Genomic DNA, 16,013 nt, shown 5'->3' on the forward strand with positions numbered 1-16,013 from the left:
TAGATCATTAGATTTTTTTTTCTTATAGAGTTGTTTGAGTTGATTATATTCTGGTTATTAATCCCTTGTCAGATGGAGAGTTTGCAAACATTTCCTCTCATTCTGTGAGTTGTTTCTTCACTTTGTTGATTGTTTCCTTTGCTGTACAGAAGCTTTTGAACTTTATGTGATTCCATTTGTTCATTTTTGCTTTGGCTACCTGTGCTTACGAGGTATTACTCAAGAAATCTTTGCTTAGTCCAGCGTCCTGGAGAGTTTCCCCAATGTTTTTCTTTCAGTAGTTTCATAGTTTGAGGTCTTAGATTTAAGTCTTTAATCAATTTTAATTTTATTTTTGTATGTAGCAAGAGATAGGGGCCTAGTTTTATTCTTCTGCATATAGATATACGATTTTCCCAGCACCATTTATTGAAGAGACAGGTGGCCTTTTCCAGTGTATGTTCTTGACACCTTTGTCAAAAATGAGCTCACTATAGATGTATGGATTTGTTTCTGGGTTTGAGGATGGTGAATTCCCCTCACCCTCGGGTGGGTCCAAAGGTGCCATCCAGGAGCCAGGGCCTAGAGTCAGAAACTGTAGGAATCTACCTAGTGCTCTATTCTACTGTGGCTGAGCTAGCACTCAAGCCACAAGTCAATATCTTTCCTACTCTCTACTCCCTTTCCAAAAGTAGAGAAACCTCTCCCCATGGCCACCACCACCCCAGGCCTGTGGCAAGTACTGTCCTGGCTACCACCTGTGTTCACTCAAGGCCCAAGGGCTCTTCAGTCAGCTTGTGGTGAATGCTGCCCGGCCTGAGACTCTCTCTTCAGGGCAGTGGGCTCCCTGCTGCTCCAAGGCAGGTCCAGAAATGTTGTCCAAGAGCCAAGGCCTGGAATCAAGGACCCTAGAGTCTGCTTGGTGCTCTCCCCCACTGTGGCTAAGGTGGTACCTAGGCTATAAGACCAGATCCCCCTTTGCTCTTCTTCCCTCTCCTTTTCTTCAGCAGAAAGAGTCTTCCTATAGCCACCACAGCTGGGAATGTGCAGGGTCACACCTGAAGCTCACACATCTCTGAGTCTCACCCAAGGCCCACAGCAAGTATTGCCTGGGTACTGTGCTAAGTATTCAGGGCCCAAGGGCTCTTTAGTCACCTGAATTCTGCCAGGACTAGGTCCTTCCTTCCAGGGCAGTGGATTCCATTCTGGCCCAGGGTGTGTCTAGAAATGTGGTCCAGGAGCTGGGGCCTAGAATGGGGACCTCAGGACTCTGCCCAGTTCCCTGTAGTACTGTGGATGAGCTTGTATCTAAGTTGCAAGGCAAAGTCCTCTTTGGTGTCCCCTCTCCTCTCAAGTGGAGGGAGAGGGTCTCCAGAGCTGCGAGCTGTGCTACCTGGGGTCGGGGGAGGGGTGGCACAAGCACTTCCTTAGACACCATAGCTGGTGTCTCACTGGGTCACATGCACCCTGCATCCACTGGCTCTGAGCCCAGCACAGCACAGAGACTTGCCCGGTAATTGCAGTCCTTGTGGCCTAGTGCCTTTCAAATTTATTTGGGACCCAAGCACACTTTAGCCCGTGACTTGCTGGAACTCAGGTTGTGACCGCTGGTATGGGTGATTCCCCTCTGACTAGGGGTGGTCTGAATGCTCCCTCCATGCGCACCTGCCGAGTTCTGCCTGGTGTTGCTTTCTGCTTTGACAGGGCAACACTGAGTTCCAATGCGAAGTACCGCAGTCACTGCACTCTGCCTCCACCAAACATACAGATTCTCTCTCCAGGCCACATGGCCGCTGCTGGGGGATGGGGGAAGGGTGACATGAGCAATTCAAGACTGTCTTTCCTACCTTCTTCAGTGCCTCTTTCAGGGATATGAAGTTAAAACCAGGTACTGTGACTGCTCACCTGATTTTAGGTTCTTATGAAGGTGCATTTTTTTGTGTGTGGATAGTTTGTCAATTTGGTGTTCCTGCCAGGAGGATTACCGGTCAAGGCTTCTATTTGACCATCTTGCTCCCTGACATTCTAAAGTTGTGTTAGGTGTGTCTGTGAACATGACCAGCCTCTCTGATGGAAAAGATGTGGGTTCTTCTGCACTCCAGCCTGGGCAACAGAGCAAGACCCGTCTCAAAAAAAATAAAAATAAAAAAAAAGATGTGGGTTCTTTGAGGGTAGGGTAGCTCTATTTTTGTTCTTCAATTGCTTGCTCCTCAGTACCTAGCACAGCCTTTTGCCTGAAAGTGAACTGGAAGGGAGAATTACTTTCTAGGGAAATATGTTCATAAAATTGTGATAAAATGAGTGTCAGCTAAGCCTTGCCTAATTTAAGAAAGGTTCTGTCTCGTATGCTAGAACTAAAAGACAATTTATTAGTTTTCATTTTCAAATCATTGAGTCTTACTCTATAGCAATTATATATATTAATATATAGTATGAGAAACATATATATATATCACATTAGAAAAGTTTGAGAAATTCACATGTTCAAAAATAAGAATTTAAATCACTGGTTATATGGTACTTTCAGAAGTTTATTTTTTATTAATCTGCATTTTGCCTTTGTTTTTTGAGATAGGGTTTTGCTCTGTCACCCAGGCTGGAGTGAGGTGACATGATCACAGATCACTGAAGCCTCAACCTCCCAGGCCCAAGCAATCCTCTCACCTCAGCCTCCCAAGTAGCTGGGACCACAGGTGTGTGCCACCATGCCCAGATAATTTTTTATTTTTTGGTAAAGACTGAGTCTTGCTATGTTGCCCAAGCTGGTCTTGAACAGCTCAAGCGATCCTCCTGCATCAGCCTTTCAACATGCTGTGATTAGAGGCATGAGCCACAGCGCCCTGCCTTTATTAACTTTTATAGACCTAAAAAAAAAATCATTCTTTACCTGTTCCGTAAAAACAAAACTATTATATTAAAATATTGGTCATGTTAATGAATTAAGACATCAAACAGTAAAATAAAAATGTATCATAGCTACTTAATTTTGTAAATAGAGATAATCTTAGCCCCATAACTCAGAAATGTATGATTCTATTAAAAACATTAATTATAATAGGGGGTATCAGATAGGTGATTTACAATTTTCTAGTTGCCAACTCATTTCATTAAAGTATTAACTAGACTACTGTTTCCAAAGTAATGCTCTGTCAAATCAAATGAATTAAATTAGGTTAAATCCACCCTCTGTTAATGTACTGTGAAATTTCCACTGGGCATCACTTATTTAGAAAGTATAACACAGGCCGATAACCAGTCAAATCTAGCTGTGTCAGAGTTTACCTTCCCTTTTCTATCTTTTCCTCTATAGAATTGAATAAATAAAAGCACTCACCAGTCACTTTGTTTCCCTGGTCTTGCCAAAAAGCCTTTTGTTTGTCAGTGGCTTTTGTTACATTGGCCCTCCTGTTCGGATCACTAACTTGTTTGCAGTAGGTTCTTCTGGTTAATTCGATTTACCAGAACCAAGGTTAGGATTTTAATGTCTTTTTTGCTTGTTTTCCCCTTTACTGTTGAAAAATCATTCTACATCTATATTCCCAAATCCCTAATGTCTGCTCCTTCTACTGCTAGAAAGGAAATAACGTGGAGAAGTTAGTTTCTTTAGTATTCGCCTCTTAGAACACAATATACACCCAGCCTTGAATTCTACTTAGAGCCCCAGCATCCCTAGTCCTGGCCCTATCAAAGTAAGAACTCTTAATTTGAATTAGTCGTCTTAATTTGAATGCTCTGAAGTGTCTTCAGTAGTGCAGAGTGAAAGCAGTAGTGAAAATGAAATGTCTTTGATGTGAAAGAGTATGTAAAGTAAGCATATAACATACCGTATAGCCCTTCACCCTTCATTTCATTTCCTTTTAGATTTTAAATCTCATTGGCATTAAACAGTAGAGTTATAGAAAGTATTTCTACAGAACTGAATATACTTAACCATATGTTTTTAACCACATTTTTTAACGCTAGAAATCTCGTCTGATTTAAATCTACAAATACATCAATAATTTATATTAATAAAGAGGGATTTGTTTTTATCCATTTATTTTCTTTTCCTAGTATTTATTTCTATCATGAATTTATAATATTTCAAAAAGCTGTTTCCACATCATTGTTACTGTTGCATTATTAATGTAGACATCACTGATTCCTCTTTATGAAATTGATTAAGGTAAGAAGGTATCATGTATAAACCAGAAACATACATAATCTATAGCCAAGAAATTTAACCAGTGCACCGTTTCCAACTTTTTAACCAAAGTTGCTTGAGAAAGGAAATTTGACCACATTTTCATCATTAGGTAGTTTGAAACTAAGAAATGCCACATGGAAATGGGGCAGCAGTTAAAATCTTGGAATCTGCAGTGCTTTGCTGACATAAGAGGGAAAGGAGCTTCATCAGTATTGTCTTGTTAAACCTGCAGTTCACCCATAATATGGATGGGAAATCAAGCCATTTCTATAAGAGGTCCACCTGAAGTCTACCAAATGGTTTGTTGCTGAGTCCATTGTTTAGTAGCTCCTGAACTCATTGAGAGTTTTCTAGACAAGAAGAATAGATTTGGAAATAACCAGCCCATCATGGGGCAATCTGATGGATGGATGGATAGTATCTTAGGAATGTATAAGAAAGAAATGTCTGGGTATTTCTAGAAAGGTTGGACATGTTAATAGCTTTAATATTACAGTAGGATAGTTGCCAAATGTTCTTACTCAACCCTTACTTGTCTCATCTTTGCTATTGCTTATGCTTGCTTATAAATTGAACAAATGGGCTTCCCTAGAAACTATCAGTTGATAAAAGATGCTACAAAGTTTAACACCTAAAACAGAGTTTTCTTTATAGAATGAGAGTGTAAAAATAAAAATTTGAGCGGAGGGGGAAGCAAAAGAGTTGTTTTTCCTGAGTCTCTGTGGAAAAATTTGTTGCCTTTTCTCAAATAAATTTTTGTTGTAGACAGAATGCAATTATCTAGCCCTATTAGAGACTTTCCAGAATACATAACCCCATAATTTTAGAACCCACTCCTATTAATTACAGTAAATTATAGAAAATTAATTATAGCAATTATTATTAGTAAATTGCTGTGCGTATATAAAGGTAACATGTTACTTCCAGAAACAGTAGTCCAAAGGGTTAACTTTAATGGTGGAGATTTCAGGCACTGTGATAACCAGATATTAAGAATTACGTTTACCAAGGGTATTTATCTGTAGTTTCCATATTATGCCGTGTATAACTATTGCCTGTTCTGTCTTCAGGCTGTCTCTTTCTGCTGTGACTGCAAAATGAGAATAACTAGAATGATGGTTATTTTAGTAAGTTATTTTGTTGTTTGAAATCCCAACTGAATGACACTATTCATTTACACATTATAAATAAAAATGGTAGGTCAAATGATAGAAAAATATAGTATAAGTAACAGGATACATGATTTTTCCATTTTTATGGGTCCCCCGAACCCTTTAAGAATCTATTAATTTTTATTTTATTTTACTTATTTTATTTTATTTTTGAGACAGTCTCACTGTGTCTCCCAGGCTGGAGTGCAGTTGCGCGATCTCCGCTCACTGAAAGCTCTACCTCCCAGGTTCACACCACTCTCCTGCCTCAGCCTCTTGAGTAGCTGGGACTGCAGGCGCCCGCCACCATACCTGGCTAATTTTTTGTATTTTTAGTAGAGGCATGTTAGCCAGGATGGTCTTGATCTCCTGACCTCATGATCTGCCCACCTCAGCCTTCCAAAGTGCTGGGATTACAGGCCTGAGACACTGCGCCCGGTGAAGAATCCATTAATATTAAATCAAGAGACTTTCTTCCCAGAAAAAATTCACTACACACGGTATTGATATAGTTTCCCACTGAACTCCCGAAACCCCAGTCTCTGAATCAAGTACCCACTGACCTCAGGTTAAGAACATCTGCATAAATTCCATCTGTCTTGTCTAATAGACTAGTCAATAGCCACATGTGGCTATTTAAATTTAAATTTAAATTCGATTCCCGAGTCTCACTATTCACGTTTTAAATGCTGAACCACCACATGTGCTTAATAGCTACCATTGTTGGACAGAGTAGATATAGAGCATTTTCTTCATCACAGAAAGTTATGTTGAGCAGCATCAGGTTAGATGATTTTAAAATAGCCTGTTTGTCTTATCATTATATTTATTTATGTGTATGTGTTTATATAGAACTACATAGTTTGAAAACCCAGTATAGATATTGTTAAAAAAAAAAAATCAGTCTCTTTTAGGCACCAAATACAAATCTATTGCTAAAACATATGTTTGACTAAAAGTAACGCAGCAGGCTAACTTAGCTAGGCCTTCAGGACTGTTGTAGGATCATTTGTTTTTTATCTTTTGTCTCAGTTGTATTCTCCATAGTGGTAGTTCCAAATCTTTCCCCCTTTTTTTAACCCTTGTCTTGGGTTAAATATGGATGGAGCTTATCTCATATGCTTAGAAAACTGAGGTTATCCATATAAATCCCCTCACTTTCCTTTATGTCTATTATCAAAAATTTCCTTGTGTTTTCTCCCTTTTCTCTTAATTTAATGTTCTGCAGAAATGGCAAAGTGATGAACAGAATGCAAAAGCCTTAGAATTTCAACAGTATAGTCAGGACCTAAGAGTAGATAGCTGGGAAGTAGGCTTATTCTGTTTTATTGAAAGTGATGGCAAAAAACCACAATTACTTTTGCACAACCTAACCTGGGCTTCACTCTTGTGTGATTTAATTCTTTATATCTGTGTTGGGGCCCTAGAACGTGTATTTTGAATTAATCCATAGGAATTGCTAATAGATATCAGTGCATATGATGCCCATCTCTCTTCATCCTCAAACATAAAACCACTCTCATTATTACCAGGATTAGTAATAGGAACTAACCTATAATTGAGCATGTGTCAGACACTCATGTGCTTTACATTGATTTCCTTATTTAACACTTAGAACAACTCTGTTGGGTGGAACACTCTGTCAGGTGGACATTTTGATTAATTCATTTTATGTTGTGGAAACAGGCTAAGAGAGGTTAAATAGCTTGGTCAGGGTTGGTTAATGGAAAGTAATGGGACCATGATTCCTCCAGCCTTGACTAAAGTCATCTGACTTTTCTCTCCTCCTCTCAATTTTTTAAAATTATGGTTAAAAAAATACATAACATGAAATCTATCCTCTTCACAAATTTTTGAATGTACACTAGTATTAAGTATATATACATTATTGTACAACAGATCTCTAGAACTTTTTCATCTTCCATTACTGAAATTCCATACTCATGAAACAGTAATTCCCCTTTTCCCCACTCTCCCCAGCCCTGGCAACCACCATTCTACTTTCTGCTTCAGTAAGTTTGACCACATACCTCATATAAGTAGAGTCGTGTAGGTCGTTTTCCTTCTGTGACTGGCTTATTTCTCTTATAATATCTTCAAGGTTCATTCCTTTTTAAGGCTGAATACTATTCATTGTATTTAAATACTATATTATCTTTGTCCATACATCTATTATTTCTACCTCTTGGCTATTCTGAGTAATGCTTCAATGAACATAAAAGTACAATTATTTCTTTGAAATCTTGTTTTCAGTTCTTTTGGATAAATAACCAGAAGTGTGACGGCTGGCTCATATGATAGTTCTATTTTTAATTTTTTGAAGAACCTCCAAATTGGTTTTGATAGCATAAGGTGCATCACTTTACATTCCCACCAACAGTACACAAGGTTGTCAGTGTCTCTACATCCTTGCCAACACATGTGACTTTCTGAATTTTTTTTAATAATGGCCATCTTGGGAGGTACAAGATGATATCTCGTTGTGGTTTTGATTTCCATTTCCCTGGTGATTAGCACCTTTTCATATACCTATTGGATGTTCGTATGTCTTCTTTGAAGAAATGTCTATTCCAGTCCTTTGCTTATTTTTTAATCTGGTTTATTTGGGCTTTTTGCTATTGAGTTGTAGGTTTTAATATACAGTTGACCCTTAAACAATTCGGGGATTAGGGTCACCAGCTCCCTGCCCAGTTGAAAATCTTTTTTTTTTTTTTTTTGAGACGGAGTCTCGCTCTGTCGCCCAGGCTGGAGTGCAGTGGCCGGATCTCAGCTCACTGCAAGCTCCACCTCCCGGGTTTACGCCATTCTCCTGCCTCAGCCTCCCGAGTAGCTGGGACTACAGGCGCCCGCCACCGCGCCCGGCTAGTTTTTTTTGTATTTTTTAGTAGAGACGGGGTTTCACCGTGCTAGCCAGGATGGTCTCGATCTCCTGACCTTGTGATCCGCCCGTCTCGGCCTCCCAGAGTGCTAGGATTACAGGCTTGAGCCACCGCGCCCAGCCGAAAATCTTATATATAACTTTTTACTCCCTCAAAATGTAACTACTTGGAGCCTACTGTTGACTGGAATGTACCAGTCAATTCACATGTATTTTGTATGTATTTCTATATACCGTATAGAATATATACCGTATTTCTAACAATAAAATAAGCTAGAGAAAAGAAATTTTTTTTAAAACATAAGGAAGAGAAAATATATTTACTACCCATGAAGTGGAAGTGCATCGTCGTAAAGGTCTTCATCCTCATTGTCTTCCGATTGAGTAGGCTGAGGAGGAGGATGGATTGGTTGTGCTGTTTCAGGGGTGGCTGAGGCTGAAGATATGGACAAGGGGGAAGGAGAGGCAGGAGAGATGGGCACACTACATACAGACTTCTATTGAAATAAATTCCTGAGTGGATGTGCATAGTTCAAATTCGTGTTTTTCGAGGGTCAGCTGCATGCTGGATATTAATCCGTTTTCATTGACTCAGAGCAGCCTGTGGGAGGCTTAGCTTCAGTGCAAATGAGATTTCAGGGCACCACACCTGAGGTCCTCTTGTCAATTATGCTCATGGCAGCAGGAGCTTTGAATGGCGTATTTCCATGGTCATTACACCTACTGAATCAGGATCTGCATTTTAACAAAACCTCCAAGTGATTTATGTGCTCACTGAAGAACTTTGAGAAGCGCTTCCCTAGAATAATAATTTGACACTTTGAGGGTCTTCCCCAGAATCAATAAAAATGTTAATAATCAGCATAGAATCTCCTCAAAAATTCACCTTCCTTGGAATGGTGTTTTTTTACAGTTCATTTGAACAGAGTTGCTGTTCAAAGTGAGAACTAGAGCAGATAATTTGTTGTTAATGTGTAACACATGTGCAAAGTGGATCTGGGACCAAACCAGAATTTCCAAGATGTTTGCCTCTTTGCTAAAAGGAGATAGGATAGATGTGATTTACTTCCTTTTGTATTTTAGGATTCAAGGTCCCTGTGGCAGAGGATTATATATTTCTGTATCTATTATCTTTTGTTGTTGTTGTTGGTTTTTTTTTTGTTGTTTTTTTTGTTTTGTTTTTTTTGTTTTGTTTTTTTTTGATAACAAGTCTCACTCTGTCACCCAGACTGGAGTGCAGTGACACAGTCTTGGCTCACTGCAACTTCTGCCCCTTGGGTTCAAGCAATTCTCCTGCCTCAGCTTCCCAAGTAGCTGGGACTGCAGGCGCCCACCACCATGCCCGGCTAATTTTTTTGTGTTTGTAGTGGAGATGGGGTTTCACCATGTTGGCTGGGCTGGTCTTGAACTCCTGACCTCAAGTAATCCGCCCACCTCAGCCTTCCAAAGTGGTGGGATTACAGGCATGAGCCACTGCACCCAGCCTCTATTGTCTTTAACATGGAGTAAGATATAAATGTGACACTTGCAGTGACAGCTGGAAGTAATCTGTCAGACAAATCTTACTGAATTATGTTTGCTGGTCCATTGCTCAGTAATTTAGAGATTCTCTGTTGGACAGAATGACTATCAAATAAGCCTTGAAACAAGGCCATGTCACCTAATTTATGGACTTTTCCTTAGGTTTAAAATACCCACACTGTTACATGATCAAGATATTCACACAATCCTCGTGTGATCATCCTCTGAACCACTGATTTCCAGGCAGTGGTCTAGGGACTACTTGGTAAAAATTACATTTTCTAAGTCTACAGTAAGGTCTTGAAGTCAGTATTTTTAAAAAAGCTCTCCAGGTGATAAAACTCAAATTTGGAAACCACTGCTCTTAGCTAAAATATATTCAGGATTCAGGTCTATCTCACATAAACATCCTCTGGTAGAGTGGTATTACTTACTCTGAATTCCAAATGCCACTTGTTGTTTGCTTACTAGGGAGTATACTTACATGAAGAGTGAAAAAAGAATTCAAAATTTTCAAATTAAATGTAACATACTTTTATTACTCTCAGCAGTATTTATTATTAGAATTCAATGTAATTTTTACATCATTGCTTATTATTTACTAGTGGGCCTGTTACACCAAGGCCTGTAGCACTAAACATCTGGCTATAAATATAGTTGAACTACCCTCAATCTCAGGCAGAGAAAGTTCCCCTAAAGACAGCCACAGGTGTTCCCTGAAACAGGACTTTCCTAGAAACTGAGTACCTTTGGTCCATTATTTATTCTTTCGTGTCTTCATTCAGCAAATATTTATCAAATACCAGCCATTCGATAGCTATTTCAGCTATTCCAGGCCACTGGATTCTTTTTTTATTTATTTTTATTTTATTATTTTTTTTCTTTCTTTCAAGACGGAGTCTTGCTCTGTCACCCAGGCTGGAGTGCAATGGCATGATGTCGGCTCACTGCAACCTCCACCTCCTGGGTTCAAGCAGTTCTCCTGCGTCAGCCTCCTGAGTAGCTGGGATTACAGGCTTGCACCACCATGTCCTGCTAATTTTTGTGTTTTTAGTAGAGACGGGATTTCACCGTGTTGGCCAGGGTGGTCTCAAACTCCTGACCTCGTGATCTGCCCACCTCGGCCTCCTAAAGTGCTGGGCTTATAGGCATGAGCCACCACACCCAGCCAGGCCACTGTATTCTATACCAGCTGTATGAGAATAAGTAAGACTTAGTCCTTGACCTTAAGGAGTTCACAGACTAGCATAGTAATAGAGGTATACATGTAAATAATTAATTACAACAAAGATATTTGTTGTTGTTGGGCATGGAGAGATGGGGTGGGCCAAGCCCACAGGAGAACCTGGAGAGGGGCCTGGCAGACAGAACAGTACAAATGCATCACATAAGACACCAGTCTGTGCTGCCCTTATCTATCAGACATAAGAGGAATATCTAACTTCTGAACAGATCAAGTGACTACATTTAAAATATAATTCATTATCCTTCCCTGCCATAAGACAAACAAAACCTGCTTCTGTACATGTATTCCTTGACTGGTGACTGGCACTTCATTTTGTGCTGTCTCCCCAGCCAGGAACATGGGAGGCTTCTCCTTCACTCCCTGTAGCCAATCGGTAGTCAAGAACTGTACATTTAACCTCTATCCCTCTTCTCTCCTCTATCCACTGCTATTGTTGCTGCCTCAGACAAGCCCTCAGGCTTAGACACTGCAGTAGTTTCCCAACTGGTCTCCCTAGATTGAGATCTGCCTCTTTCCAGTCCATTCTCGTATCAGTTTAGAACATAAGTGGCTTTACTTCCTGTAGGAAATGATCTAAACTCTTATGTATTGGTTAGGAGTGCTGACACGTAAGCAAGACTGCTTGGATTCAAACCCTGGCTTCATCACTTGATAGCTGCAGGCAGGTCATTTCACCTCTCACACCCTCAGTTCCTTCATCTGTAAAACAGGGATGGAAGTGGAATCTCCTTCATAGGGTTATTGTGAGGGTTGAGTTAATAGTGTACATGTGAAGTTGTTAACAATGCCTGGCACAAAATAAATACACAATGATTATGTTAATCATAGTGGGGTAGCGGGTTAATTCAGTATACATGTCAGGTAAATAAAGTCAACTAGAACTTACTTTGCCGTCTAAGGGCTAACAACCTGAAGCGGGGCAAAGAAGACGAAGAGATAAACAAATTGCTCCGTATGATCAATGCTGTTATAATTTTGAGCAGGGTACCAAAAAATCATTTGGGAATCAGAAAACTATAAAATCTTTTTATCCAAAAATGTTCTATTAAAACTTATTTTCTGGCTGGGTGCAGTAGCTCACACCTATAATCCCAGCACTATGAGAGACCGGGGTGGGAGGCTCACTTAAGTTCAGGAGTTTGAGACCAGCCAGGCCAGCGAAACCTGGTCTCTACTGAAAATACAAAAATTAGCCAGGCGTAGTAACCTGTAATCCTAGCTACTCGGGAGGCTGACTCAGGAGAATCGCTTGAACCCGGGAGGCGGAGGTTGCAGTGAGCTGAGATTGTGCCCCTGCACTCCAGCATGGGCAACAGAGTGAGACTCTGTTACATAGTAACTCAAGCCGGGAAATACAACTTAATACCTCCCAAACTACAAGTTTCTCATGCATGAAATTTGCATATTCATGATTTTGTTTCTAGACCTTTGCAGTAACCACAGGCAGTTTGGTTCTGGTATGTGTGAATATTTAGGTCCATTCTCTTAGGAATAATTTGAAAAAAGAGAAATTGAGCATTAGACATACAAAAGGGAAAAACAGATGAACCACAGAGGAATAATAGAGAGATTGCAATAAAGCCTTGGGAAAAAATAAGGAAAATTATGGAGATGAACTGTACTCTAGCGATTTTTGGACAATGTGGGCCATTGAGATTTGTATAAGAATTACTATGGGGTATCAGGGAGACTGAAGGACATTGGCAGAATACATATAAATACAAAGTAGCTTATAAATGTATAGATATAAATTCACAGCACCAAACATACATACTAAAGAAGAAACAGAGTTGGAGAAATGCCATTTGGTACAGGGAGCAGAATAGCATAGTGTTTGAGTTTAGGCTTAACTCGTAATGTTTAGGTTACTGACTAACATTTTGACTTTGAAAACTTAGTTAAGTTTTCTAAATATTAATTCTCTCATCTGGAAGATTGGATAATAAGATAATTAGAATTAATTAGGAAAATGTCCTAACACACTTTGCAGGTTATTTGCAAATAGCAAGTAGCTGATAAATGTTAGTTATGCTGTTGATGATGATTATAAATACCATAGGCTTGTTTTCAGCAGTCAAACCAATAAATTTCTATATATCTCAATTAAATTTGTGGAAAGGATGTAATATAGTATTTGTTATTTCCTACATGGCAGGTAATATTTACTAATATTACCTTTATTTAGAATATGCTGCCTTTTGTAGCTATATACTAGTGGATGTAAAATACTATCATAGAGTTTCATAAGTATATTACTTATCTCTCTTTCCCCCATTCTGTTTTTTACATTTGAGTTTAAATTCCTACAAAAGTTAACCTACTACTAAAAAATATAACCTACAACTGAAGAACTGTAGAAATTCCAGAACTCCTTGATTTCATTACCTAATTTAATAAATACAGTAATTGATAACACCAGTTTTGTTAATAGTGCTTCTAAAGGGCTTATGTATTTTAAATAGTCTCCCTGCTGTCATGTATATCCTATGTGTTCTCACCTTATCTGATATTAATTTTGTGAACAAGGATAAACAGTTTGATTTAGCATACTTTAATGTGACTAGAGTATGTTTGAGTGATGTATTAGAAGCCCTCTTCTATGGGACATCTTCCTTCTCCAGCTCAGTTAAGTGACTCCCCCAACCCCTGCTCCTGTAAACCCTGTACATTCTCCATCTCTTTATATTTTTTACTTGTACCTTCAAACAGACTATGAGCAGTTTAACCTTGGTGGCAATGACCATATCATACAACATTGAGCATCCCAGTAGATAGTCAGTTGATTTTTGTTAAGTTAATGAATGAATGCTGCCCTCTTACATTGCTTATATAATCCTTTTTTTTTTTTTTTTTTTTTTTTTGAGACAGAGTCTTGCTGTGTCACCAGGCTGGAGTGCAGTGATGCAATCTCTGCTCACTGAAACCTCCACCTCCTGGATTCAAGCGATTCTCCTGCCTCAGCCTCCTGAGTAGCTAGGACTACAGGTGTGCACCACCACACCCAGCTTATTTTTGTATTTTTTTAGTAGAAACGGGGTTTCACCATGCTGGCCAGGATGGTCTCAATCTCTTGACCTTGTGATCCACCCGCCTCTGCCTCCCAAAGTGCTGGGATTATAGGCGTGAGCCACCACACTTGCATAATTCTTAAACCATGCTCACCAGTATACCAGTGACTGATTCAATTAATTCATTAATTAAGAATGCTTTTAAAAAGAAGATAAAGTAAGAAAAATAGGAAACTTTTTTTTTTTAACGGAGTCTCGCCTTGTCACCCAGGTTGGAGTGCAATGGCGCCATCTAGGCTCACTGCAGCCTTTACCTCCCAGGTTCAAGCAATTCTTCTGCCTCAGCCTCCCCAGTAACTGGGATTACAGGCACACGCCACCAAACTCGGCTAATTTTTTGTATTTTTAGTAGAGACAGGGTTTCACCATGTTGGCCAGGCTGGTCTTGAACTCCTGACGTCGTGATCCTCCCACCTCGGCCTCCCAAAGTGCTGGGATTACAGGTGTGAGCCCCCTCACTTACATAATTCTTAAGCCATGGTCACCAGTGTACCAGTGACTGATTCAATTAATTCATAAATTAAGAATGCCTTTAAAAAGACGATAAAGAAAAGAGTAGGAAACTTTAATGGGAGAACTAATATTAACCTAATTCTAAAAATTTGTCCGTGGCATAGTTTTTGGGTCTTTCTTTCTGAAGAAAGTTCTTTTCTTTCTGAAGGTTGCCTGCCCTTCTGCAAATGCCAGAGGCCTTACCCTAGTTTGTTTGCCCCAGTTTCCTGATTACTAACTACTAAATAGCCTGTATAAGGTGACAGGTCTAGACGTCCACTCTGGCAGACTAAAGGGGGCTACTGTCACAACTGGCTGTGGTTTTAGGCCCTGAAATGAGAGACATAGACTTTACACACTTCAGCTCTTAAAGATACTGTAGATGATGTTAGGAACAGGCATAATATAGACAGGAAAAATGTTTACCACATCACATATGTCTAGTGATTGAGCAGTCATCTATGTTCACAGAAGCCTGAATACATACTTGTATAATAGGCAAATGAAAAACATAAATCAACATAGAAAATTGCCATGAGGGCCACCCAGCACATACTGTGTCTACCCAGTGTGAGAGCTTTGTTCTTCTTTGTGACAAATAATCAAGAAACAGGAAAGAGTTTGCAGGTACGACGGGAAGCAGCTTAAAAGACAGGCCTGGCATCATCTGTAGCCTTAATGTATACCATTTACTTCCCTTGGTGTGATGATTCTCAGCTGTAGGTCACAATTGAGCCTTAGAACCTTAACCCAGAGTGTTGCAGCCTTCCCCCTTGCAAGTACCCCAGGAATTGCTGCCATTGGCCAGCGTCCAAGAAGAAGGCTTGAACAGCTGCCCTGACAAATGGGTTTCCCCTATTCAAGCAAGCAAATGAGGAGTTTGAGCTGCTTTGCAATACTCCCTGCCTCTGGGCTGCAAACGCTGTTTAAAATAATAATAAAGTATCCTACTCTCTAGCACTATGTATTTTTCCTTTTGGAGACATGTAAATATCTTTAGGATGTTTTTAATGCAGGAGGTGGGAAATCATCCATATGAGGAGTTGGTTTCAGCTTTTCTTTTTTTTTTCTTTTGGTCTCTTCCAGACAGTAAGGATTGTATCCTGGAGCCGCTTTCCCTGCCAGAAAGTCCAGGTGGCACCACCACTTTAGAAGGTTCTCCATCTGTGCCTTGTATTTTCTGTGAAGAACATTTTCCTGTGGCTGAACAAGACAAACTTCTGAAGCACATGATTATTGAGCATAAGATTGTCATAGCTGATATCAAGTTGGTTGCTGATTTCCAAAGGTAAGTTTTGTTTTTGTCCTTAAAAGAATTAAATTTGACCAGGTGTGGTGGCTCATGTCTGTAATCCTAGTACTTTGGGAGGCCAACGTGGAAGGATCACCTGAGGCCAGGAGTTCAAGATGCCAGCTCTAAAAAAAATTTTTTTAAATTAGCTAGGCTCAATGGCATGCATCTGTAGTTCCAGCTACTTGGGAGGTTGAGGCA

General features: G+C 39.7%; 1 protein-coding gene across 3 annotated transcripts in view; it reads left to right on the plus strand.

Moving 5' to 3' along the window:
• Window positions 1-16,013, plus strand: part of ZNF277 (zinc finger protein 277) — a 141,899-nt gene that overhangs the window by 68,437 nt on the left and 57,449 nt on the right. For 2 of the 3 annotated variants that reach the window (XM_025380883.1, XM_025380884.1), the window contains exon 2: window positions 15,608-15,809. In XM_025380883.1, coding sequence (XP_025236668.1) covers window positions 15,608-15,809 — 202 coding nt within the window. The remainder of the gene's footprint in view (window positions 1-15,607; window positions 15,810-16,013) is intronic. The other variant, XM_025380885.1, reaches the window with a different exon arrangement.

This window comes from Theropithecus gelada, chromosome 3, assembly GCF_003255815.1.
Source record: "Theropithecus gelada isolate Dixy chromosome 3, Tgel_1.0, whole genome shotgun sequence".
NCBI lineage: Eukaryota > Metazoa > Chordata > Mammalia > Primates > Cercopithecidae > Theropithecus > Theropithecus gelada.